At 41.1% G+C, this 27288-nt stretch overlaps 1 protein-coding gene across 3 annotated transcripts in view; it reads right to left on the reverse strand.

Annotated features, from left to right (window-relative positions):
• The window catches only part of LOC118417301 (beta-2-syntrophin-like), a 44586-nt gene that overhangs the window by 4203 nt on the left and 13095 nt on the right, over nt 1–27288 (reverse strand). Inside the window, exons 2-5 of one of the 3 annotated variants that reach the window (XM_035822816.1) lie at nt 15176–15231; nt 14679–15038; nt 8212–8354; nt 419–532 (exon numbers count right to left, since the gene is read on the reverse strand). In XM_035822816.1, the coding sequence (XP_035678709.1) occupies nt 419–532; nt 8212–8354; nt 14679–15038; nt 15176–15231 (673 nt within the window). Of the gene's footprint in view, nt 1–418; nt 533–8211; nt 8355–14678; nt 15095–15157; nt 15232–27288 lie in introns of all 3 variants that reach the window. The other 2 variants (XM_035822815.1, XM_035822817.1) reach the window with 2 other exon arrangements.

Below are 27288 nucleotides of genomic sequence, written 5' to 3' on the forward strand. Positions count from 1 at the left end.
TGAAATTGTCACGGATTTTGGACAGATTAGAAAATGAACAGATTACACTGCAGTACTGGCAGGCATTCACGTGTTCTGGAGCTTACCAGCCTAAGAAAATAACAAGAGCAAAGTAGAGGTGAGTTAATTGTCATTTTTCTACAAATTTTCTACAGTCAAACTTGGTCTAAGTTAACAGAGGCATTAGTGTTTTTTTTACATAAAGACAGAAGTAGAAGTAGGATACTCCATCAAACAGATTCCTTTGTAGTGAAATGGGCCATTGTTATGAGTATTGCCCATTCACAAGATTTCACAGATAATTAAGTCCAGGTTAAGGTCTGGACCTGGACCTGATCCTCTGGACCTGGACCGTACCTGTACCTGAATGTTCCGTACCAGTATGACCCGCAAGTAAAATGCATGCTGGGATACATACCTGGATCCCGTTCTTGTTCCGAAAGCCAGATCTCTCCCCGAAGCTCCGCCGCTCGGCGATCGTGAGGGTGTGGTTCCCGTGTGGCCAACCCTGGAGTCAAAATACGCAGAGCACCTGGAATAGAGACAAAACCATTAGTCAGTCAAGCGTCAGGGAAGAATATGAGCATTTTGCATCAAAATGTGTATTTCTTTCAAGATTCAAGACAACACAGTGTAATCTCAGTCCCAGCCATACTAGCCTGGCATCCAGCCGTATTATAGCTCCCGAGTCTCTTCTATCCTCTCCTCTTCTGTTCTTCTATTTGCAAAGAGGACACAAGAGACTCGGGAGCTATAATAAGGCTGGATACCAGGCTAAGCCATACTGCAGGTCGGATTACCAAAGTTCATCAAGCACAGTAGGGGCATCTTCGATAGATAGTTTTCAGAACATTTGCAGATAGATGTGCAGGTGTTAGGCGTGAGTCTTTTTTGTAACCAGCTGCTGCCGCGCAGCGTGCCTGCTATACCGGCTATACAAATACAGATAAAGAAGTGTACGAATTTGGTGTTCTCGAATCAGTGTCTCTGACTCCATAACACTATAATAGACTCTTCTATAGAGTATTGCATGTGGCATCCCTTCCTTTTTGATTTCAAGAAAAGAGATTTAGAACATTTCTTTTGTTTGTCTCAAAGTTTAAATCTTAGAACTAAGTATCACTGAGCAGTCTATGAAAACAATACCCATTTTCATTGGATTACCTGCACCAACTTCCATCGCATAAAAACAGGCTCCATTCATTTTGCAACTGTTGGTTCTTAACACTGTCAAACAACAGATTAAAAGTGATCCAAACTGAGATTTTCCCCACATCGCATATTGATTTGTGCTCAACATGGTTTCAAAGCAATTGTCGCCCTTGAATCCCAGCACGATTCATCACAAATTCTGGAATCAATACATCGGGCCTGTACAATTATCTGGGGCGTAGGGGTTAATTAAATTTCAGACCCAAAAACTTGTCCGTTGACCTCCTTCAACGAAAACGTCGTTATCGCTCCAAGCTGATATCAATAACAGTTTCATTTATGGACGTATTCTCCTGTTCATTCGGCGACAATCGCCGAGTCAGGGATATTTTCTACGCACAAAGCAATCGATAGATTGAAAAGTGCTTTGACAATGCATGTGTAGGAGGATTGACCCAGTCATGTCACCATATTCAATATCTACTTACTCCGTCAGTAAGGCCATACAAATTCAATTTGTTGGTTCATGGATTTTAAAAAAAAATGCTTAACTGGAAAAACATAATTTTATTTAAAACAAAGTCTGAAGACCAGGTGTATGCCTTGGTGCACTCAGGTTTATGGAGTGGACATGGTCATATTCAAGTTTTCTTCCCTGCCCGTTGTATTTATGATGTCCACTTGCTACATTTTCACTTTAAAAAGATCAGTGAACCAACAAATTAAATTGGTGTGGCCTAAGGCCTCAAAAAAATGTAGTGTTTCCAATTACCTCATTGTGACCAACCGTAGCAGAAACCTGCCGACCCAATCCCTTTTTAAGTCTGAGGTTGGCAAGGAACATAAAATTTTCGAACTGACATCGAAGTGATGAAATTCAAAGCAGACCTGTATTTCACACTCTGTACTTTGGACAGTTGACTGATGTAAGAATATGTTGGAATTATTGATTTGTGCTACTTTGTTCAGTTGTATATATATATATATATATATATATATACAACTGAACAAATATATATATTGAAACTACCAGGCTTCGTGAAGAGAAATGTCAGTTTTACTCTGCTAAAATATATTGGTTTGATCATTTTGGGCGAAATCTATAGATAGACAAAGAAAAATATGAAAAAGAAAGAAAGATAAAAAACTCCCAACAGAAACCAGAAACACAACATTTTTTTTCCTAAGCCGTACTCCAACAGCTTTGCACATCCCAGCAAACATCCGTACATATGAGACTGCATAACTCCGCAATCGATACGCATAATCTCCTGGTCATCTTGATAGATGAAAAGGGGACCACTTGCTGATGGCCAAACTGCTTTGTCAGTATTAACTCTTCTTTCTGGAAGGGTGTTCCCATTGGTTTTCTTTTATCCGCTGATACACCCCGTGAAAGCCTGTTTTTTTCTTTCAGACCATTATCTAGGAGGAGCACTTCAGGTCAAGTTCAAATTAAATTTGAGGCAACTTCTAACTTAACTACCACATGTCTGTATTGGTAGATTAAAAATGAGTGAGGCTCTAAGCCTCAAAGTTATTATATTATTGACTATTGTGCATATGGATGAACAGCACAACTAAAGAAGTTATACACGGATTGTCATGAACTTTGGTATGGGGTTAGGTCTTGTCCTATCAAAAAAATGTTGAGATTTTGGTCCCCCTGGCAACTGTCTTTGATACTGCAGGAGAACTTCAATATTTCTCTCTCATGTTCTGTACAAGCTACATGTGTATATATGGTTGTGATTTTTGGGTGGCCCTTGTGCTTCGATGAAGCGACAATAGTTTTGGCCCTCTTGCAGCTTTCTTTGGAATTGCAGGGGCATTTCACTTGTCAACTCTGAAACAAGATCAAGAACATCACGGTACTAATGAATTTTTGTTTATATTTCAAGTTCATTATCAAAATGTCTGTAGCTAGCTGTTTCGAACCTGACAAGATGTTTTTTCTCATGTCTTTTGTCTCATCTTTTTTGGCTATGAACGACTAGTTGTTGGTTAAAATAACAACGTTTGACATCAACCTTCACCATGTTATAATATGTACACAACTGGAATATTCCATATTCAAGTTATGCTAATAGATAAGCAATGCAGGAAAAAATAATTGGCATTCAAATGGCCTCCACGGTATGCTGCCCGCATAGTGACCTACGTCAGGGCTCGAAATACTTTTTTCTGCATACCTGCATGCACTGGTGCAGGTAACATTGGCAATAACCTGCACCAGACAAATTTTACCTGCACAACTCTGAATTTAGGAAGTATAGATCATACTAAAATTGTTCAGGAACCATTGCTATTTTTTTTCTTTTATAACTTAATAGGTGTCAACAGTCAATGCAGCTAACAACAATCCACATACACCTTTATCATAGTATAAAACCCAGTACATGGACCAGTGCACGTTAGGTGCAGATAGACACCAGAAATACCTGCACAGCTCCAATTCTACCTGCACTAACCTGCATATGCAGGTGGTATTTCGAGCCCTGTACATGTTTATGCAGATGGCAACAGCCTCTGTTTTGGGTTTGGCCTCTATTAGTCACAGTAAATGATAATAAACCATTTGAAAGAGGCGTGTAATTGGGTACTACTGGCTATGTGGAACGGTTTTCCTAAGTAGAAGGGCCTTGGAAAGTTGGATCTGGCTAGAGCCACTCTATGTTGCCAAGCTTGCGGCATGTACTGTGGCTCGTGCAGAAATGACCTTGTCATAAACTTTAACATATCAAAGTCACATACATGTAACATAAACTCTCATAGTTCCACCACATACCACCACATGAAAAAAATGCATGCATTTAAAGTGAATTGAAGAGATGTACCAATGAAGCATCAGTAATCCTAAGGTATGTACACTTCAGATACTTAGGTGTTCAAGACAATATTGAAAAGGCCTCTATGACATGTTAATGTTTTCTTGATGTAGCGGTATTATGGCACCAAGTGGAATAATGAGAGTTGATGTTACTATTCGTCTATTCCTTATCCTATCTGAGTACATCAACCACTGGCTATGTGGCTATGTGTTCTCCTTAGTATGAATGGAGGTATTGGCCTTGAAAAATGAGGTCTTCCTAAAAAGCCACTGTACATCACAACATGTACATATGTTACCAAGCTTGAGGCATGTAATGTGGTTGGTGGTCATAAACTTCTACTTAAGTCACATACATGTACTATAATTCCTTATCCATCAACATACAAATGTATGGCTATGTCATATGTGGCTAATATTGTCCTTGAAAAATGGGGTCTAGCACTCTATGTTGCCAAGCTTGTGGTATGTAATGTGGTTGGTACAGAAATGATGTGGTCATAAACTTCCACATAAGTCACATACCTTTCCTTATCCATCAATGTATCAAATATCAGATGGATTTTGTAAAATAGCTGTTCAAACACAGGATTTGTGAAAGAGCTGACGATACCATTGCGTGCCCACTGTTGCTCGCTGAAATACTGACGATACATTTACGTATTATGCGATATTAGAGGGAGACAACCGTTGTCCATCATTCAAGAAGGTATTCCATAATGTTGATATTATCAGTTACAAAGTGGATATTCTAAAGGTCTCTCCACATGTACAGGAGAGGTCAAATGGTAAAGGGTCACGAGTACCAGGGCTCGAAAGTAATTTTTGGCTGCAACGTCAACTGCACTGGTGGCACATACCTTTACAATTTAGGTGCACAGGAAAAAACTTTGGGTGCATAACACGAAATAAAGTAGACTCTCAGCAAAGCCTGGTAATGATATCTCAAGCTTTGAAAAATTCAGATAAATGCAAATTCTACATACAAGAATAAGCCGTATAATCACATCACTACCTTGTAGTGTAACATTTTTTAAAAGTAATCTGACAAAAAACCTACAGTCAAACATGTAGTGCACAACTCCAATTTTGGATGCAGCCTAGGCCAGTATTTCATAGCCAGTACCATCCTCTGTAGTGACCGCCGGCTCAGTACTTTGTTAGTAAGCGGTCACTACAGCCACTAAGGAGGATGGTACTCGGGCTAAATATTTCAAGCCCTGCATTTCAAAGTACATCCATGGGAGAGGTCAATTTTTAGAGCATCAGTACGACACACACATATGCGGGACCCAGAAGTCCTTCCATACTTTCCAGCATTGCAAAGGGTTTTCTGTCGTTTGGACAAACACAGGGACATTCTCACTATGCTGCTTGTCATCGCTGGATATGAGAGGGATTGTGTTACACGGTTTTTCAGGACATCACTTGCTGAAACTACCTTGCTGTTGTAACAGTTGTAGATTCATGATTCAAGAAGGACTTTATTGGCTTGTCACAGTTTTTAAGAAAATGAATTAAAATACCAATGTACAGACATATAATTGAAGCTTCATGAAGAGATTTCAAATAGATAATCTGACAATAAACAATAGACGACATCATTCACATAAAAAAACACATATTAGATACTACTACCATACTGGTTTACCAGAGGAGTCAGATATGGTACCGGGAGTTGCTGTATCCCAGTGAATGTCTGTTTGAACATTATGCGGTAAGAGAGGACCAGGGCAGCTTTAATTTTTTTCTGTCCTACTTGCTATTTGGGAGACGTTGTCACCTTAAGCTAACGAAAATACATTTCCATCAAATTCACATCATTAAGTTCAGATTTTTTATTTGGACACACGGAGTGATGACTTGTGACTAGACCAATCTCATCTTTACTTGCTTCTATTTTAGTAATTGTATTTCAAAGTCTAGAGTAATTACATTAAGAAACAAGCAAATATGTTCTGAAAGGCAATCTTCGCCATTCTTACTCTTAAAGGTATCTTGTATAATGACCCAATCATCTGTTGTCATTTGCTATCCATCCATTTAGGGCTACCCGTACAAAGCAACTAACTGCTCTTCATCTTGCTGAAAGTTCAAAATCTTTGAAATGCTTAAATGCTTTGTAACTTTGCAAAATTTGTCAACATCTATGTCAAACAAGAATTTTGAGTGAAATTTTAATGCCTGTCTCCATGAAAAAAATGGAGATATAGTTTTGGGTGTGTCTGTGTATCTGTGTGTGTCTCCCGATTTTTGGGCTAATATTTTCATTTTGTTGCAACAATGCATTTTTTGACATCTCAGATGGTGATGTCAAGCTGGCCAGAATATGAGGGAGTTTCAGACAGCAGTCTCCAAAAACTTTGGAAGTAATAGAACCAAACACACCTGTCGAAAAGAGCGCTGTGGCAAGACCACATTGCAGTGATACGATAGCCTTGAGATTATTCTCTAGGTCCTTTCAGGAATGTGGAAGATATTTGATTTCATTGCATTGCATTTCAAGACATTATCTTTAAATTTTATCTTTTTTTTCTGTCAACTTTAACCCAGTGTTGCCCAGCTCTGCATTGCTGTCACTACTTTGCAGTGGTTCCCTGTGCACTTGCACTTGTAACTTTGCAAATGATGACAACAATATCTTTGTCAAACACAGATTTTGAGTGAACTAATATTACTATTAGGTCGCCGAACCCACCAGCAAGTGCCTGTGTTTTCCTGCTCATCTGTCGAAAAATCAACAGGAGAATCCGAGAATATTACTTTGATCCAGCTCGTTTGCAGCTTGTTCGTTTGCCAGTGTCTTTTGTTTTTTTCAACTCTACATGTCACTGAACTTGTACTGACTTGGGCAAGCCTGACAAATGAGCCCAATTTCCAGTGCCATTACTCCTTCCATCACCTGCGCTGAGCTTTATGAGCTTTTGATGAACAGACGTAATTCTAGCTAGGGTCCCTCATCTAGGTCCATTCACACCGGGCTAACCAACAATAAAAGGGTAGGCAGCCAGCTTGTTTCCCCACAAATTAGGTCCCATGGTTGTTTCGACATTGGCTTTCCCGTGGTTAGTGGCTCAGCGAAGGGTAGAGTAAGTAGTGAAGGGCAATTTGGACAGCCTGAAAATGAACATGCCACCGTGTAAGATTCGATAAACCGTGCGTGATGTCTGTGTGGTCGAGGTCTTTACAGTTTTGGTCAGTGAAAAATGGAGCTAAAACGAGATAGATTACTGAAAGTTGACTGCAACCTGCTTTTGTGAGAATAAGGTGCGTGAAGGTGTGCAGCACTGCATTTGCTCCAATGGAGCAATAGAGATTACAGACAAGCAGCAAGGCATTGGAAGAATTTCACAAAGAAAAGAAGTCCATTTGTAGTGATTTTTGACCCCCCACCAAGCTTCGAAGACCTCAGACAGCACCAGTGATTCAAGAATCTTTCTTACGTTTCTTGGCTACCAGACATAATGGGACTTGCTTTTGCTCTATGAAACTTTAAAATTCAGAACATTTGCCGTTTGGGTACCAAAATGATCGAATAATTGACCTAAGCAATTACTAATCACTATGTAATAATGTTGGCTTTTGTAAGTGGTATTTGATGATGAGTCTATTTTTGAGGTTAATGAGGAACACAAAAAAGAGCATTGATAAGGACAGAAACTGTAACTAATTAGTCTACAAACTGTTGTATTTTGAGCTACTAGGAAATCCCCCCTCCCCCATTTTCAAGGTCAAACAGTCAAAGACGCACGGGAAATCTGTTGGTCCTTCCTTGATGAGCTGGGATGGTCCTCCCTAACCCTCTGTGAGTAGGTCAACACTTCAAAAGCACTTGTTGTTGTCCGATTTTGACATAATGACCGCAGGCACAGTAGGAGGCGGAACAGAGGTAATGAACTCCAGACTTCACTTGGTCTAGCTTTGACATTGCTGGATGATTGAAAAACATTGAACACGAAAATTCTCTTTGTGTTAACATGGGGTATGGGGGTCATGTTGCATAACTGCAGGGACTGGGTGTTTGGCCCACAACACTGAGGTCCTGGGTTCGGTGCCCATCTTGTGCCCTTGGGTAAGGCACTTTTCACGACTTTCGTCACTCCACCACAGGAGTAAAACTGGGTACCTGACTTTGTTGGGGAGGTAAAATGCGGTAGAAGGAGAGGGATGGACCATCTCCAAATTCTGCAATTCATGCAAAACAAACAAACAAACAAACAAAAACAAACCTTGTTGCCAATAGCGGATGGCTCTGAACAGGAACGGCCCATTCCTCCCTGCTCCATGGAACAGTGTCGTACAGCAACAGGTCTGTCGGAGTCAGGGCAGCAAACACAGGTTTCCAGCTGGAACTGCCACCCTCACCATGGGCCTAGATAAGATAGATAATGTTAGAATAGTTTTATTTGGTCCTTGGCATGGTGGTCTTGTGATTTAGTTCAGGTCTGATGATGCCATCCATGAAATTTACTTGCTATATGGAGGGTTACCTCCATTCAGGTTGAACTGCCGCCCTCCCCATGGGCCTGATGATATTATAAGAAAGTTTATTTGCATGTTCATGCCCGTAGGCTAATTGCAAGTAAATGGTAGAAATAAGATAGGGAATATGCATGTAACAATGAACTGTGATAAACATCATTATGCAATGAGACTACTTTAATACTATATCTAGTAGATAGGTTGGGTTTGACTTCTTTTTTGGAAGCAGAGGAAGACAAAGAGTCCCACTTTCTTTATAATTTGTGGCTTTTGTGATTTTAAGAGGAAAGTAGTTTCTGTACAATGTATGAGGTAAGAATAGCTTTATTTGGTCCTTGGCAAGGTGGTCTTGTGATTAAGGTTCAAATCTGATGATGCCATCTATGACATTAACAGGTCAACAGATAAGATGAAAACGACATGTAATGTACGTATATGTGTATGTGTGTATGTGTGTACGTGTGTGTGTGTGTGTGTGTGTGTTTGTGTCTGTGTACGTGTGTGTGTGTGTGTTTGCATGTGTGTGTGTGTATGTGTGTGTGTGTATGTCCTTGTGTGTGTATGCCATATGGGACTAGATAAAATAGACAGGGAAGAATAGCTTTATTTGGTTCTTGCAGTTAAAAAAACAAATCACAGGTAACAGAAAGAATGCTAAAATCTTGTTGCAAAGATAAGTAAATACATGTTGTTCTCTACATTCAATTGAGCTCTAGCATCGAAAATGTAATAGTTTAAAATCATCTCTTTTTTGTTGTACATGTATACTACAGACAATAATAAATAAATGATACATGTTTGTGTGTGCCTCTGTGTAGAAACAACTAATTCCTACATTGTATATTTATAAGAGCCTACAGCAAAAACTGTGAACATAAAACCTCAGCAAATATTACAGAAGTATTATCATGGAAGTCACATAAATCACAAGGAACTTCCATCCAGGTACTAAGAGTACCGATAACGGATCTGTGTAATAGTGGAGTACCAGTGAGTTAAAAGCTACAAGTATGCCTTGAAGTCATGATTTGAAACACATAAAAGCTGAGGGACTCAAAAGATTTCAAACCGAGACAAGAAAAGGCCGTCCTCCATACATATTCCAGTGCTCGAAATACTTTTTTTCAGCCAGGTTGCTCAGGCTTATGTTTTATCTTATCAAGAAATAAATACGAAATCTTATGCATAATAGGTGGGGGAAAAGCGATGTTCCAAATACAAAAATTAGGTTGCACTATCTGGGTTCAAAATTAAGTTATGCCAAGCAAAATGCGGTTGCATTTGCAAGTTGTCAAGTGGGTACACTTGCGAGCGCTGTATTCAGTCCTTGTTCTTCCTGTTATACCACCGCCTACGAACGGCACAACCTGCCTCGAAGTCGTAAAAAACAGAATGGCATGAAATATAACAAGGATGTCCCATTTTCCAGAGGCAAAAGTACTTTTAATTTTCTCCTGTCCACCATTTGACGAGTCTCGCAGCGCCACTAAGGCAGGAAATGATGTACTTCAGCGGGACCCGTTCACCTCAAAAAGGGCAGCAGAGTCCTGGATAGAAGGTTAATAGACCCCCAGGCAGTTGTTATATTTTGATGCATGCTCAGTCTGTAACACCTCTTGGTGCATGGCGATGGCTTAAAAGCCTGCATGATACTGGAGTTTGTAACTACATCATCCCATACTACATTTGTATGATGGCCTAATGCATTCCACATTTCCATTCCTTTCTTTTTATTATCTCCATCAAAAATGGAGAATATAGTTTTGGGTCTGTCTGTCTGTCTGTCTGTCTGTCTGTGTTTCCGGATTTTTGTACAAGAACCTCTGGATGGATTGCAATGATATTTGGTACATGGGTTACCCGGTATTGGGAAGATGAAGGTCAAGGTTAATTTGGGGCCCCATGGTATGTGACCTTGGTACTGTAGCAGAAATTCCATTTTTTTGGATCTTTTGACCTGGATGTGCTATGGTCTTGTTTTTACTAGTCTACATCATGATACCAGTGAGGAACTTTCAACGTTTTTTCCTCCATGAAAAATGGTATTGTTTTTGGTGTACACGTTACATGTACCTGTGTTTCTGTGTGTTTGTGTTTCCAGATATTTGTGGTCAGCATGTACTACCTAAGCATTGTATTCAAGAACTTAAGGATGGATCGTGATGATATTTGGTATATTGTTAGGCGAAGGTCAAGATGAATTTTGGGCCCCCTAGCGACCAACATTGGTACTTGTCATTCACGTTACCTGTATTTGGGCCAATATCTCATCAATTCAAATCTCATAATTCCACCGGACGCCACCTGAGAAGTGATTTCTAAGAGATGTACCAATGCATCATCAGTAATCCTGAGGCGTATATACACTTACAGATATTTAGGTGTTAAAGACAATCTTGAGAAAACCCCTACAACAATTTTTTTCCAATCATGTGGCAGTACAGTAACATCAGTGAGAGTTGATGTTAACCTATACATGTATACACCCCATGAAGATAGGTCAACTGATAATGGCCTACCAATTTGACTGGAGACAAACTTCTTAGATTATATCACCTTTTTTCACCAGGTCAACTCATCTACAGTGATCTAGCACGTCAATCACCCTACCTGAACAGCATTCGGACCAATTTCTGCCCCTCCATCAACTCGGAGAAGAAAGGGATCAGGACTATACATGTATTACATAAGAGTTAACTGCAGTCAAGAAGACATACATTGTAGAGGTGACCTGATGATGTCCTGCCGATTTGACTGGAGACAAATTTCTTAGATTATATCACCTTCTTTCACCAGGTCAAGTCGTCTAATGCTGATCCAGCACGTCAAGCACCATAGCTGTACTGTATACATATTTGTACCAATTTCTGCCCATTACTCAACTTGAGGAAGAGTCGGGCTATAAAGACTAAGAAATTTTGACCAATTAAAGTGGGAAAGGTGACAGACTCTACCTGATCCTTCTTACTCTAAAAAGCTCCAGACTGGGTGAAAATTTTCAAGGAAAAGAGGGATTTTCAAGGATTTTACATGGCACTATATTCTGAGCTATCCAGGACTGGACAGAAAGGACGTCAGCCCAGCTGACAAGACTGGCCAAAGACCGCAAGAAGTGGAAAGCACTTGTGAACTAATCTCCAAGCAGATCCTACGGTGACATAAGATAATATCAAAGCTGGCCAAGGAGTATAGCCGGCCAACGACAGTCAAATGGGCAACAGAGGGTTTGATACTATATTACGCTACCGTGGACCTGCTTGGAGATTATTGTGAACAGTCTTACTGCCCCTACTGCTTCCTGAGCTACGGGACTGATGGATGGATGGATCCACATATTAAGGCAAAGCAACTCTGACGTCTACCCTGCAGTTGCGGAAGAAAGGTCACACGATGGCCTACCCATTTAGGATTCCCCGTAGGAAGTGGGTCAATTTGCTGCCATTTTTACGGCACAGCAAGGTTTTGTCCTACATCCAAAACAGCTTCAGAAAGGTCTGCCCTCCCGCTCCCAAAACATCCATCACTAGCACAACTTGTCAGGGGTGCCAAGGAGAGAATTCCTAATCTCCTGACCTCCCCCTAAAGGTTGCCCAACGTCGTGCAAAGTCAGCCGGGGTCACCAAGTCTACAGAGCGCTTTGGGACAAAGACAAATTGTTCTGTTTTTCTCATCTGGATTTCACTATATAAGCCTTTTGAGTGCCTATCATGATCTAGATGTATGATACTATGCTGGGCAAAAGTCTGAAACAACACCATGGTATATCTGGGTGTCATATCAAGGCACAAAAACCTGCTATTCTGCTGCAGTACCAAGGAAAGCCTGGGGGGGGGGGCAAAATCGACCTTGACCTTTGTCTTGACCTACATTTGTACCCACATACCAAATATCATCACAATCCATATCTGTAAACACTAACTGACGCACACACACAGACAAACAGACACAAACACACATAACAGAATACGTCCATTTTACATTGGAGATAACAAATTAGTTTGAAGTTGCAAGTTGGATACTGCTGTCACACATATCTCGCATGTACAGACAAACACGTTGTTCTGTTTAGCTAGCTTCAGTGAAAAATATGTACAAACTAAGATTAAGTAAGAGCTACCTTCCGTAACCCAACATTTAGAGCATAAGCGGCTCTCTGATAATGATGTTTTTCTTAGTCTTGGGGGAAGTTGTTTTCTGCTGCTATCAAAATAGCTTCCAGTCAAGGTCAACCTAGTTTGAGGTTCGCCTGAACTTACACAGCCGAGACTTCGCATGTGGCAACGATTAAGGCTCTACGGGTTGTCTGGCTTTCCTTCCTTCTGTTAGTCCCTTGTAGGGGTGGGTACCGGTACAGAAAATTCAGGTCCAGGTAACGTTCAGGTTCAGAGGATTAGGTCCAGATCCGGACCTGAACTTGGCCCTAATTGTCTGTGAAAACTTATGAATGGGCGATACTTAAGACAATGGTCCATTTTGCTACAAAGGATTCTGTTTGGTCAGTTTGGCAGCGCTTAAACCCCATTGTTACACTCCTAAACATTTTCTTATTAAACTTTAAAGATTCGTCCTCGAATCTCCGAGCTCCATATCCCTTATCTTCTAGCCTGTTACTCACGGGGTTGGAATAGGAACCAATGTAAGAGGCGAGTAGAAATGGTCTCTTGGCTCCCGGGATTCAAACCCATGCCAAACCCAGGCCACCAGATCACAAACCCATCGCGCTAAATCGATTATGCCGAAAGGTTGATTGGCTGTGCTTGAACCCACAGTTACATCTATGCAAGGCAGTTTTTCCTTACCTACTTTGTTAGTAAAGAAACGTGTATAAAGTATGTTCAAAGGTTGTTTTATTCACATTTGGGTTATATTTTAAAAGCACAGGTAACATTTCTCTGGTGCGGGTAATCTAAAAACTTACCGGCACCAGTGTAGATAGACAGAAAAAAAGTATTTCGAGCCCTGCTGCTACCAGTTGACCGGTGCAATGGCCGAGTGGGTAGAGTGTTTGCCTTGCATTCGGTAGGTCGTCGTGAGTTCGATTCCCGGCTGAGTCATACCAAAGACCTTAAAAACGTACATGCTGCTTTCTCTGCTTAGCAGTCAGCATTCGGGAAAGAGTATGGAAGTTGAACACACGCCACTACCAGTGGACTATAGGCCCCCTGCTGTAGTGATCATGATTGCACAAAGTTGTGTGGCCCAGGGCTACTGAAACGGAGATGGGCGCCGCCCTATGCGCCATCAGGCGCGGGAAGGAACTTTGACTTTTGACTACCAGTTGAGCTACAGGGACATCCCTGATGGCTGGCATGGACATGGGGAAAGCTACTGGCATAAATCCAATAATCCAATAATCATGTTACAAACACAGTAGTAGACATGCAGATGCTGGTAGCAATTTTGCTGCACTCATGCGTGAAATTGTGACTGATATGGACTATTCAACTGTCAAAGTTTTGATGTGATGAGGAGAATGGAAAGAAACTTTTATCTAAGACAGGCTGAAAACAACAATGGAATGATGCAAACAATAAGTTCAGCGTGCACTAGTACTACTGGACAGAGGAGAGCAGAAGGTACTAGCACTAGGACTGTTGCACAACTTGCAGTCGAAAAGAAAACTATGGGAGCTAAGGAAGCTGGCGATGAACAGGATAAAGTAGAGAGATTTCAATAAGATGGTATTTAGGAATATCAAGTCAACGGATGGTGATTTTAAATTGCTATACACAATGTGTATGCAGTGCACGAAATACTTTTTTCAGCCAGGTTGCCCAGGTGGCAAAATGAGTCAAAAGCCAGGTTGCACAATCCAAACAAAACAAACAAACAATCCACATTTCAGGCTGCCCCACTTCCAAGGTATCACTTTCTTCAAATCAGCTACTTATCCATGATCTTTTCTTCCAGTTACATGTAACTACTTGTGTTTTATCTTCTTATCAAGAAATAAATATACAAAAGCTTATAATGCACATAGGTGGGGGAAAAGCGGTATTCCCACTGCAAAATTTCAGGTTGCGCACTGAGCTACCTAGGTTTAAAATCAAGTTGTGCCAAGCAAAATGTGGTTGCATTTGCAAGTGTGCAAGTGGGTATTTCTAGCACTGTAAGCTTTAGATGAGTAAATGCCATCTACAAGATGACAATTCAGCACTCTGATATTAGGAAAACTGTGTATGTAACCTTCTTGATGCACTGAAAAGGAGCTCACCTGTTCACAAAGCCAGCCCATGTGTTTAATCTCCCTGTCCCCGGCCGACCCTCTCCCGCTCACGAGCTTGCTGTTGGCCTCCGCCATGGCGGACGCAGTGAGCATTGAGGTATTGGCGTGTATCGCTGCGAACCACTGGCTGGCGCTGCTGGCGTCCTGGCACCTCAGGATGCACGAGCTGCGTCCGTCCGGCGAGTGGAGCTCGAACGTGCGCTGCTCCGGGTCGGGCATGGTCAGGTTGCGCGTGACGTAGCACATCTTCAGCGGGATGGTTTTCATCTCTGTGAAATTGTTCGTGGAGGCCTTGTTGTCGGCCCCAGGCTCTTTGATGACGTACGGCGACGCATTCTCCCAGCCGACCTCTCCGATGACAGTGCTGCGTCTGAAGTATGGCGTCACTTCACGAAGATACTTTACTGCAGAAGAAATAAGAAAGAACTTTTAGTACATTTAGAAGGTAAGCAATGTCGGTTAAGCCTTGCGTTCTCCCACCCGACCTCTCCGATGACCGTGCTGCGTCTGAAGTATGGCGTCACTTCCCGAAGATATTTCACTGCAGAAGAAACAAGAAAGCACAGTCTTTTAGTATGTTTAGAAGGTAAGCAATGTTGGTTAAGCCTTGCTGGACATGTTACTTGACATTAGCCTGAGTATCATCCTCCGTAGTGACCGCTGGCTCACAACTTCGCTTGCTAACTAAGCAAAAGTCGTGAGCCAGCGGTCACTACGGAGGATGATACTCAGGCTAACTTGACGTGGCAAAGCAGCCGGTAAACTGCTCCTTTGGTCCCCAGAAGCAAAAAGAAGAAGAGGCCGTCCGTACTTTACACTAAAAAACTTTTAATTGAATCAGAGATTGGACTAAGTAAGTGATAAAAATCTGACGTTAATGATGAACAATAGATCACATTGGAAGCAGAACTTTTGTTAATGTTTCAACTCGACAAGAGCATGACTATGTACGATGTATGTATGTACGTATGTATGTACGTTGAAGGTAAGACACCCAGGCAAACAATATTTTAATCTTTGCAACTGGATGAGATTCAGAGATTACTTCCGCACATTTCGAGTGACATTCAGCACCCAATGATGTACACAAGTAAACAAATTAATGCCAATAAAACCCTGAGCTCCTTTGCTAGGGTAATTAAACTTCTTGCTATCAGGTCTGGATATGGTGGGATTAAATCATTTTCTTTGGGACCCAAAATTATAGAAAGAAAGAAAAGGACAGTATGCATCAAACACTTGAGTATATGCCATTATCTGTATCTATATTAAGTTTCTATATTGTGCGTAACTCACAAGCTTAATATTTTTTACACTGCTTGGTTTCCAAAAGTCCTTTTGGTAATGATGGAAATGAGATTGTGTGAGATTTGGGATTTCTCTCCTAGGTGTGTCTCACGGGTAACCATATGCATCGTATTACAATTTGCAAACTGGTACATTTTTCTTTATCTCCTGGCTTAGGGTCTTGAACAATAAATTACACTAGTAAAGCTGACACAGATCTGAACTTGGTGGTACTGTAAATGTCAAAAGTTTGCGGTTGTTTTCTTTTTGCACTTTTTTTCCAAACTGTACTGAGACTGTTCTATACAGTATTGTTACAACCACAAAAGTAACAGGTAATAAAACAATGGGTGAAAACCTCCTTGGCAATCCAACCGCAAAACAAAGTCCCTGCGAACAATGATTGAAATTTGAATACAAACTTTTAAAGAAGCAGCCAGCACTTTATAACCAATTCAGGATCTGGCCCACTTTTCAACAGGTGAATAAATACTACTATAATGATATGCACCATGCACATGCACCACCATTTGGACGAGCAACTGCTAACAGTAAAATCAGCAACCGTTTTCATCTTCCCGCTACCAAGTCAATATTGATAGGAGAAGTGCCTTATCATACAATACTGTTTCCATTCTACACTGATCCGAGTCTTGATGTCTCAGTTTTGTCTTCTTGTCTCTTATCCCCGTCTTAGAGACTCCTTTCTTGACTTTTATCCCAGTCTTAGTGTCTCCTTTCCTGCGATACCCTCCTACTGATGTCTACAGCGTTGTGTGAGCAGTAAACAACAGTTATGTACCCTCCCAACACTGCCACTTACACGCACACACACGGAAAAGTGCGACACAAACACAATCGCACCGGAAGATTTTAAACAGAGTTTATACAAAGTTCAAGCACTGAAGCAACAACGCTTGAAAAGGCTTGTACATGTTGATACACTTTTAACATTTTTTCCATAACCATAATCTAGACTCAGAAGTTGTTAATTCAGACCTTCGTAGTGCCTAGTGGCACAAAAGTTCCCTTGCATTTTCAGTTATAGAGTGCATTTTTAAAAAGTTTATCAGAAGTGGTTGCTAGCCCCTCCCCTTTTACCTTAACGCGCTGGAGGTATCTCCATGAATACGAATGCCGTCAACTTTATTCAATTGTTAAGGGTTACCACATCTTAAATCCCTCCCGAAAACAACAAATGTACCCCAACCAAGATGCCCTACTCAGGATGAACCAGGGTCTCTAATTTATGAACTGATTGGAATCAAGAGCTCAACTGTGAAGCCACTACCAACTTGAAGATAACTGAACGAAAAAAAAATCCTACAACTCAATAAGAGTACATTATTTACCCAATGTTAACAGGTGCAGCCCCAACCAAGATGCCCTACCCAGGATTGAACCAGGGATTCCAAGTTACCAAAACAATTGGAACCAAGAGCTCAACTGGGAAGCCGCTACCAAGATAACTGACCAAAAAAATCCTGCAACTGAATAAAAGAAGTACATTATTTACCCAATGTTGCACTTTGAATCTACACCCTGACTGGAGTTGTTTGCCGTGCTTTCTGTAAAGGTGACACCTGTAGAGCCTTGTACATCATACCGGGCTACGGTTTGTTTGTCATGTAAACAGTGAACGTCCTTCCACTTCTAACGATGCTGTGGGTTTGCAGGGCTCGAAATACTTTTTTCTGCTTACCCACACTGGTGCAGGTACTCTCACATAGCTAGCAGGCAAGATTAGCATTTTCTTATACCTACAACCTATTAGCAGATGGAGGAGATGGGATGGAAGCACAAAATGCCCAGATGCATATCAGGGCTCGAAATACTTTTTTCTGCTTACCCACACTGGTGCAGGTAACATTGAATATCACCTGCACCAGACAAATTTTACCTGCAACACACAGAATTTTGGAAGTATGGTTCATACAATTTCATACTAAAATTGTTCAGAAATCACTGCCTTTATATACTTCATAGTTGGTAACGGTCCATGCAGCTAGTAAAATCCTACATACACTGACATCATACTACATGATTGTATATGTAAACCCACTACATGGATCAGGTTAGGTGCAGGTAGACACCAGAAATACCTTCACAGCTCCAATTTTACCTGCGCTAACCTGCATATGCCATACCATAGGTGGTATTTCGAGCCCTGGTTTGCCCTCCTTCCAAATGGCAACATTCAGGAAACCCTTCACATGTTAAGTACTGTATAATCTTAAAGACAACATTGCTAGAAGCACTGTACAGTTAAAACTGTTCAAGAAGTCCACTTGGGGACAATTAAAATCTTTCATCAACCCTAAGTGGTCTTCTTGGGCTGTATCTACTCATATTGAGTGTATAATTCTATGTATTTATGTATTCCCTGCTGTAGTGGCTTGCACAAATGTGTGACCCAAGGGCTACAGAAATGGAGATGGGCGCCATGACACCGCCCCTAAGCATCTGTACTGGCAACTTAAACTTTATCTTGTATGTATTCACTACTTCAATTCTTGGTTTGAAACCTTCACATGCTGGTAGCTGTCTTGTTAGCTGTAACAGTAACAGTAATATGTTACTGTATCATAACAGATCACCCATTAGATTGAAGAAAGTCTTTTCAATGGTCTGTTAGGCCAGAAGTCACGCTGATCAAGTATATACACAGGTTTAGATACCCGCAGAGACCTCCCAATTTGCTGGAAAAGTGTAGTTACTGATATCAGAACAGATAGCCTGTTAGGTGGGGGAAAGTTGCTCTATCGCTGTTTCAGCCACTCATCATTTCAAATTGCCAATCTGTACGGTTCCCTAGAGTGGATTGCTATCTTCTTCGTATATCCACCCACAAGGAATACTGCGTTTGAGTACATGTGTTTCAAATCTTAAATCTTTCTCTGCAGGGCCCAAAGATTATTTCTGCACTGGTGCTCTTACTAGTGTACAAATTTATAGATACTACACAGAAGAAATCTTGGGTAGAATGTCAGCAAAAGGAGAAAAGAAAGAAAAAGTGATCTATTCCAGAGTCAGAGTTGCAACTGAAACCTGGAAGTGGGTGTGAACCTAACACAATTTCAAGCTTTGAAAAATTGCAATGGACCAAAATTTCAAACCTTTTTCTAGTCAAATCCCCTAGCTTTCACAAAAAAACATCAAACTGAAAGGAGAAAGAAAAAAAAAGCTTCTGTAGAGCCCTGCACAAAATAAATATAAGAATCATCAACAAAACATATGTAAGAGACGGAGCTCACATGTGACACGTTAGGATTTATCATACTGCCTGCCGGATCCGTAACTTTACAAAGACACTGAATCATTTTGCAAGTTTCCTCACTAAAACGTAATACCACAGCGGCACAGGTTTGAAAATGAAGGCCATACATTATTCCCAGCAATGGCCCTACCGGCGCTGATCTATAGAGACATATTGGTCTCCCAGGTCTTCTGCGCAAAGTTCCATGCATTAACGAATCGTCTCATCAGCTCGAACTCATAATTTCTGGTAAAACGTTGAGATTAGTTGTCGTATAATGATACGTTGGGGAGTTAAGCTGCGCATTTATAAAGGTATGCTCAGCTGCTGTAAGTTAGTTCTAACAAGGAGGGTAAGAAATACAAATAGTTTCTTACTCGTTCTTAAGCTAACCAGTAAAAACCTGTTCTGTTAGTGTTCTGTGTTAGTGTTACTCTGATGTTAATACTAGTGCACCTTTATCTACAGGGTAACCTATATCCGATGATTTCAAAACAGGGTATTTAGCAATATCAAGACACAACAACTTAACTCTTTTGCGTGCGCCCTTGGCATTTCTTTTCCCTAGTTTTGGCATCAACCCTGAAGCATTCCATCATCCTTCAGATTCAGAGTGCAGAGGGGCAGTTTTAGTGGATCTAGAGGTGGTGATCCCTGGGGAAAGGGGGAGGGGGGCAATCCTCAAGGTCGCGGCAAACCTGACCAGACCACTGGGCTGGATGATTAAGATCTTTTCAATTTCAGGCTTCACCTGTCGTCATCCGTCTTCCGAATTTCCAGCAGAAACCATTTTATATCAAAATCACTCCATTTTCATAACTCCCAACAAACCACCCATATAAGCTGCTTTTAAGTAGATATACATTGTAGTAACGCCAGTTCACCTATATGATAGCCATTGTGTTAAAAAAAACAGGTACATTTAGGGATATCATTATCAAGTGGATAGACAGTGGTTCTATATTGCAATAGTTCAAAACTATTGTAATTTGATACCACCTTCTGTCAACTTGATATCACCAAATACCCTATTTTTTAAACAGCGGATATGAGTTACCCCACGGATAAAGCGTTAAGCGTATAACTAGCGTTACATCTCTTGATCAGTTTCTCAACGTGACAGTCTTGGGGTACCCAACGGAATTATGAGACTTTCAATTTTACATGATTGTATGTATAATATATATGTTTGTACTGGATACATATTCAGCAAGTTCTACTAACTGACTCAAAGGCAAAGCAGGGGTTACGAAGGCTACTCGGGGTTCCCTACCCCATTTACTAATGATTCAGCCAGAACTGGTTTCTGGAAAGGCGGCTGGAAACAGAAATGAAAAGCAGACACCAGCTAGTACAGGTCGCCAAGAGGTTCGCACTGAAGGACAACTTTCCAAGTAGATCTAAGAGACTAACAGAAAAGAGGAGTTGAGATGTATTGCAGTGATGGCACGTATGGTGGCATCGGTCTCCATGGATGATTGGACTGTGTTGGCAAGAGTTCAGAGAAGATACAGCACAGCCCAGTCTTACCATTGCTACCTGAACAGAAGGGGGGGATGGCAAAGAGGAGTTCTGATAAATTGAGTGGTGGCATGTGTCCAGCTAGTCGTCTACATGGATGAGAGAACTCTGCTGGCAAGAGTTAAAAGAAGAACATGACATTACACTGCGTTTTCTTCTAACAGATCTAGACATGCAACAGAATGGGGGTACAAAGAGTAGTCCAGAAAAACTTCACTAAGTCTTATTGCAGTAACCAGGCAACTCTGCTGGCAGGAGTTAAGAGAAGAACATGACATTGCACTGCACGTGTTACCACAGTTTTCTTCTAACTGGTCTAGACATGCAACAGACAAGGGGTACAAAGACTAGTCCAGAACAACTTCACTAATTGCAGTAACCAGACAACTTTGCTGGCAAGAGCTAAGAGAAGAGTATGTGTTACCACTGCTACTATTAAAAGATCTAGACATTCAAGAGAATGGAGGATGAAGAGAGTCCAGATAAATTGAGTGATGGCATATATCCAGTTATTCGTCTATATGGATGACTGAAAAAGAGTACGTAGGTAACCAGACAACTTTGTTGGCAGGAGTTAAGAGAAGACCATGACATTGCACTATGTTACCACAGCTTTCTTCTAACAGATCGAGACATGAAACAGGAAGGGGGACAAAACAGAGTTCAGATAAATTTGAATGATGGCACGTAAGGAGCTATTCCTCTTCCTGAATAATTGGAATAAGAGTCAGTAACCAGATGACATTACACATGCAGGGCTCGAAATTCATTTTTGGGATTAGGTGCACTGGTGCACCCAGCTTAAAAGATTGGGTGCACTAAAAAATTTTTGGGTGCACCACTTAAATTTAAGTAGAATGTAAAAAAAAAAAAACTAATAATAAAACGTAGTTGTAAGCTATCAAATTCTTAAACAAGTAACATGACAGACATTTTTATTATCTTTCTAAACACTTAGATGTCAAGAATATGATGTATACTAGTATACTAGACATATTTCCATACATAAACCTAAGAAAATATTTGGGTGCACCCTGTGCACCCACTGAAAAAAAATTGGGTGCACAGTTCCAATTTTGGGTGCACCTGGGTGCACATGCACCCAGTATTTCGAGCCCTGTGTGTTGAGAAGACCACCACTTTGCCAGTTGTGATACCATAGCTGCTTCTAACGGATCTAGACATGCAGACACCCTATAGCTATTACTTCTTGTCTGCCATATGACATCCCAATAGCCACTGATGCAGATGTGAACAGACACAGCCGACACACGTGGCTAGTACAGGAAAAGAAGTACCATAGGTAGTAACGTTAGTTCACCTTTATCCGCTGGGTAACCTATATCCGTTGTGTTGCTAAACAGGGTATCCAGGGATATCAAGTCAATGGACAATAGTTTCAAATTGTGATATTTTCAAAAAAAATATTGCAGTTTGAAATCACCATCTGTCGACTTGATAATTTAATACCCCTAAACACATTGTTCTCAAAAAGAACGGATACAGGTTACCCTACGGACAAAGGTGAACTAGCGTTAAATGAACAATATGTGTATCGATCTGTACAACTTGACCATGTATATCACATTAACCTTTTGTTATTACCGATAGGTTAATGTTCTCTGGTAACCATTGCGATGATCAAATGGACAAATAGAGTGTTCACCTCCGACTCGGTAGGTCATGAGTTCGATCCAAAGATTTTCAAAATGCTACATGCTACTTTCTCTGCTTAGCACTTTAACATTTGGGAAAGAGTATGGGAGTTGAACACACACACACACACACCACTACCTGTAGACTAGCCCCCTGCTGTAGTAACTACACAAACATTTCATGTGGCCCATGGCTACATTAATGGAGATGGGCACCGCCCTATGCACCATGTGATGTGAGAAGGATTCTACTTTATGTTCTCTATCTGTCAAAAGTCTGCATACTACTGTAAATGCAGAAATGTTCGCGGTGGATTAATGTTCGCGGCTTTTGCGGTGACCACTTCACTGCGAACTTAAAACCAACACGAACATTTTTCTATTATAATATATAATTTCTATTATAATTTCTATTATCATATATTATTAGACTGCAGTCTATGGTGTTACAGCAAAAATAAAACCATCGCGAAAAGTCCTATTTCCCGCTACCACGAATTAAGTCCCTGCGAACTTAAATGCATTTACAGTATATTAATAGACAGTGACTGTTGAGCTAATGCTGAGCAACCCAAACAAGATTCTACTGACCCTTGATTTTTTCAAAAATTGGAATATGGTACACGAAGTATGATTGGAAAGACAACAAATTAAAAAGAAATTTGTTGAGCATCAACATTTACCATCAATGCTCCAAGCTACTGAAACATAAATGTAGAGGCTATATATAACATGTATGTTCAAACAGGCTGACAACCTCTGCACTAAATACTGGCACTATTTATGTTCTACATTAAATTTGAGCTGTCTGGCTACTAATTTTGTGAAATTAAACTGACTGATTACGCTTACGATACGGAAAGGGGCATGCCGGCCCTAGTACATTTATAGTCACACCTTCTACAAAATATATGGAGTGTTGCTACGGCTGTAGCTTCTACAAGTTGATAAAATCTCTTGACAACCGCTTCCAAGCTGCACGTTGACTTCAAGTTGTGTTTACACCTGGCAGTGACACATTGTGTTCCGTCATCACACAAATAAAGCAGATACCGACACACACACTGTGCCAGGTGGTGGTGGATTATCTCTAGCTGGTGCTTTGGAAGTCATTTCCTGGGAACTTGGGTTACGTTTGATCCCAACTTGAGGAGAAGTCGGTGCCTTTCTCGTAGAGAGATTCCATCTGGTGAAAGGATATTGCAGAGCCGTGAGGCCTGGTGTTGGTTTGACTTCTGTGTGTCTACTGGTTTCAAGTACAAAGCTAACGAAGCCAAAAAATCCCCTTTCCTGCCAGTTACCTATATCAAATTTTCTAACAACACCCCTGCAGTTCCATAACAAGCTGCTAAGTAGCCAAAACCCACAAAAGCCATTAAACATGTAAAAATCAAGATTTGGCAAGCACATGTCCCACTTACCCCATCGGGCAAGTACTGTAAGATTTTTCCATTAATGAGATTTTGATTTACGAGAATTCCATTGCTGGAAGCGAAAACACACAGATAAATGTAATTTTAATTTCAGAAAAGTTGGTTGGGGCAAGAAAATCTTTCATATGCTTGCCTGATAGGACAAGTGAATTTCACAAAACGTGTTAAACCCTGCTTTGTTGCAATAGGACATTACTATGTCATGACAGTATGGGAACACCTGTCACATTTCTCCCACATGTGGAACGTTCTAGGGGGACACTTGAAAGATCAAGCACCTTTCCAAATCCCTGGCGAAGTTATTTATTTTCTCTGCCAACAACAAGATCTGCAGGGTTAGGCAAGGCCATTGGCCCTATAGCCTGGAGCAAGTTAACGTGCTGATTAGATGAGTACATGTCCTACCATACTAGCCCCATCTGGCCAGTACGATTTTTCCATGCGTTCGATTATTCCTGGATAGATTTGAGTAAATACTGGTTGTTTCAGAGAAATAAAAGGATTTCCTTGCTGAAAGTAAAATTGAATACAAATATGTTATTCAAACTTTGGGCTAGTGAAAAGATGGTTTGTACCAATACTAAATTCATCTTTTTGCTCTATAGGTCAAAAACAGAACAGATCAGACCAGAAACAGAACCTCCCTATAAACTAGTGGCTTCTTCCATTGACCCCATGACCTGTAGTGCCTGATACTTTCTGCCAAGGGACCGTACGGCGTTTAGTGAGGGGGGAGGGCCGGTCGCCAGAGGGTCGGGTCAAAAAATTTTTGCATGGCCCTCCCCCCAGGTAAAATTTTTTTTGCTAGGCCCTCCCCCCAAGACAAAATATTTTTGCTTGGCCCTCCCCCCTCCTATCAACTTTGAAAAAAATATTCAAGACGCCAATAAAACACTGCGCTCCCGCATTTGGAAATGTGCTTTGCGTCATACTTTTTCATTATTTTCATCGAGAAGCAGATCTCTCACCCCTAGTAAAAAAAGGAAAACAGAATGGCTCAAAATATCTGCTAAATAGAGGGATAAATATCTGCTTCATAGAAGCATAAATATTTGCTTTATAGAAGCTATTTCATTGTTTTGATATTAAAACAACACCTAAAAAGCATCTGTACCTGGATTTCTAGTAGATTTGCGCCACGAAGCGGCGCGCGCCCCGCTCCCTAAATTTACGTATTGCAAGCTCGCGGGCCTGAGCGGCTTGACGGAAACTATTTTCAATTTACATATATTTTGGACTTTTTCTTGGTTCTGTGCTGGTAATAACTTACGGTAAATCGGGGGGGGGGGGGAATGAAAACTAAAACGACAGCACGATTCGACTTCCAAAACTGTAGTGGGGAGGGGGGCGCAGACGCGTGACGCTGATTTTCCCACGGCGGGGTAAGACCGGTCGCCTCTCTCTAGCCGCCGGCGGGCGTGAGACCGCAGACTTGCAGGAGATCTTTTAGAAATGCCACGCTTTTTTTGCCACGATTTCCTGCATTGATTTTTTATGGGAAAATTTGCTGGTTAGATGACATTTCTATGAAAAAAAAATACGAGGGTTTCAAGTTTTTGAGAACGACGTTCCGAACACCATGTTCGGCGCCAAAGGCACGAAGAATCGCAAGGTAGGTCCGGGAGAATTTTGAAATCTTGACCCTCTTAAAAGCTATTTCCTTCAGTTTGAGGAGATATTTTGCTGACAAACAAAGCTAACTTTAATAGCATTTCAATTTAGAAACACAAAATTAAAATCCCCCCCCAAACACATTATCACGATGTCGGTCATCAAAGGCGCGTCTCAGGCCGGTCACGTCAAAAGGGATCCAGGGAAATTTGCAAATATTTACTCTCGAGCTTTGAAACGCCATTTCTTACATTTTAAGGGCAATAAGACAGGGGTAAATTTTGCTGGCAGACTAATCTAGAGTTTAATAACATTTCTGTGCGTGAAGAAGGTTTTCGAGGGCGTCATGCATAAGCCCCGCCCCCTCCCTTTCGCATTTTCACTGTATCCCAAGCGCCAACCTCGGGCGATCCTTTGCAGAGGTCCAGAAAAATTTTGAAATCTTGACCCTCTGAAACGCCGTTTCTTGGATTTTAAGGGACATATTTTGCTGGCAGACCAAGCTATTTTTTTTTTTGCTTGGCCCTCCCCCCAAGTAAAAAAAAATTTGCTAGGCCCTCCCCCTGGCAAAATATTTTTTTGCTTGGCCCTCCCCCCCCTGGCGACCGGCCCTCCCCCCTCACTAAATGCCGTACGGTCCCCAAGTCTGACCTCAATACAATGACATCTTTCCAATTACTTCCTGGCACTCTCATGACAGTGTATTCAAATAGTATGGTACCAACAGACATACAAGAACATAACAAACAGACATGCCAAAAAGTAAAACACATAACCATACTCAAAAGCAACAACACTGTTTTGCATAATGAATAAGCCCATGAACCCCCCCGAAGAATTACCCGTTGCTTTAGAATTAGATGGTATTCAGGATATATCGAGGGAGCTGGCATCATCTAGTACATAATTGGTAATGTTGTAATCAGGTTTTAGCATTGGGGATTGCATCAATTTCATAACAACATTCTGAGAATGTTACGGAATTAAAAGATTTCCTCCTCATTTCATCCTGATACCTTTTGGTCTGTCTGGAGAGTTTCTTGCATAATATGATAATTTGATTCTTTATATAGGATTGAGTTCTGCCTTGTATATTGTTGAGTCATTTTATTCTCATGTTAACTTATACATATGAACTGAGGCCACAGCAACAACCTCTAGTTTCTTTAAGTTTTTGAATGAAGAGAAAAGGAAAGACATTTTATGTCAAAAGTATTTGTAAAACTAAAAGCGACTGAAACATGCATCAAGATCTATTCTTGACAGGTTGATCCATTTTGTTGATCAAAATTATGCATGCACACACACAAACACACACACACACACACACACACACACACACACACACACACACACACTGACACAGGGACACACACACAAATACGCACACCTGCACACACACACACACACAAAGACATACACACACGCACACACACAGACACACACACACAAACTCACACACACACACATAATCAAGAGGCCAATGACCACAAGTACATGCTGTCATTATCATTTTGTAGAACTACATGTTTACAACCTGTATCTTTACTTAAGAGCTCCATCATTATATAATCCCTGGCACTGGATTAGCCCTGTGCAAAGCCACAAACAGCTGGCAATGTGAGCTATGCTTGGCTGCGTCCCACGGCAAAGTATCTGCTGGGACAAACTCTTTCAAAGGGCGAGCTTGCCACAGGCAGTGGCAAGGAACAGATGCCGTACGCCATTGTACGCAAGGAGAGTCGTAAAAAACACACCAGACATTTGACACATGCTACATACTTGCCTAGCCTGTGTATGTATGCCTGAGGTGTATACTGTGCCGTCAGGCTGGA

This window comes from Branchiostoma floridae, chromosome 6 (assembly GCF_000003815.2).
Source record: "Branchiostoma floridae strain S238N-H82 chromosome 6, Bfl_VNyyK, whole genome shotgun sequence".
In the NCBI taxonomy this organism is placed as follows: domain Eukaryota; kingdom Metazoa; phylum Chordata; class Leptocardii; order Amphioxiformes; family Branchiostomatidae; genus Branchiostoma; species Branchiostoma floridae.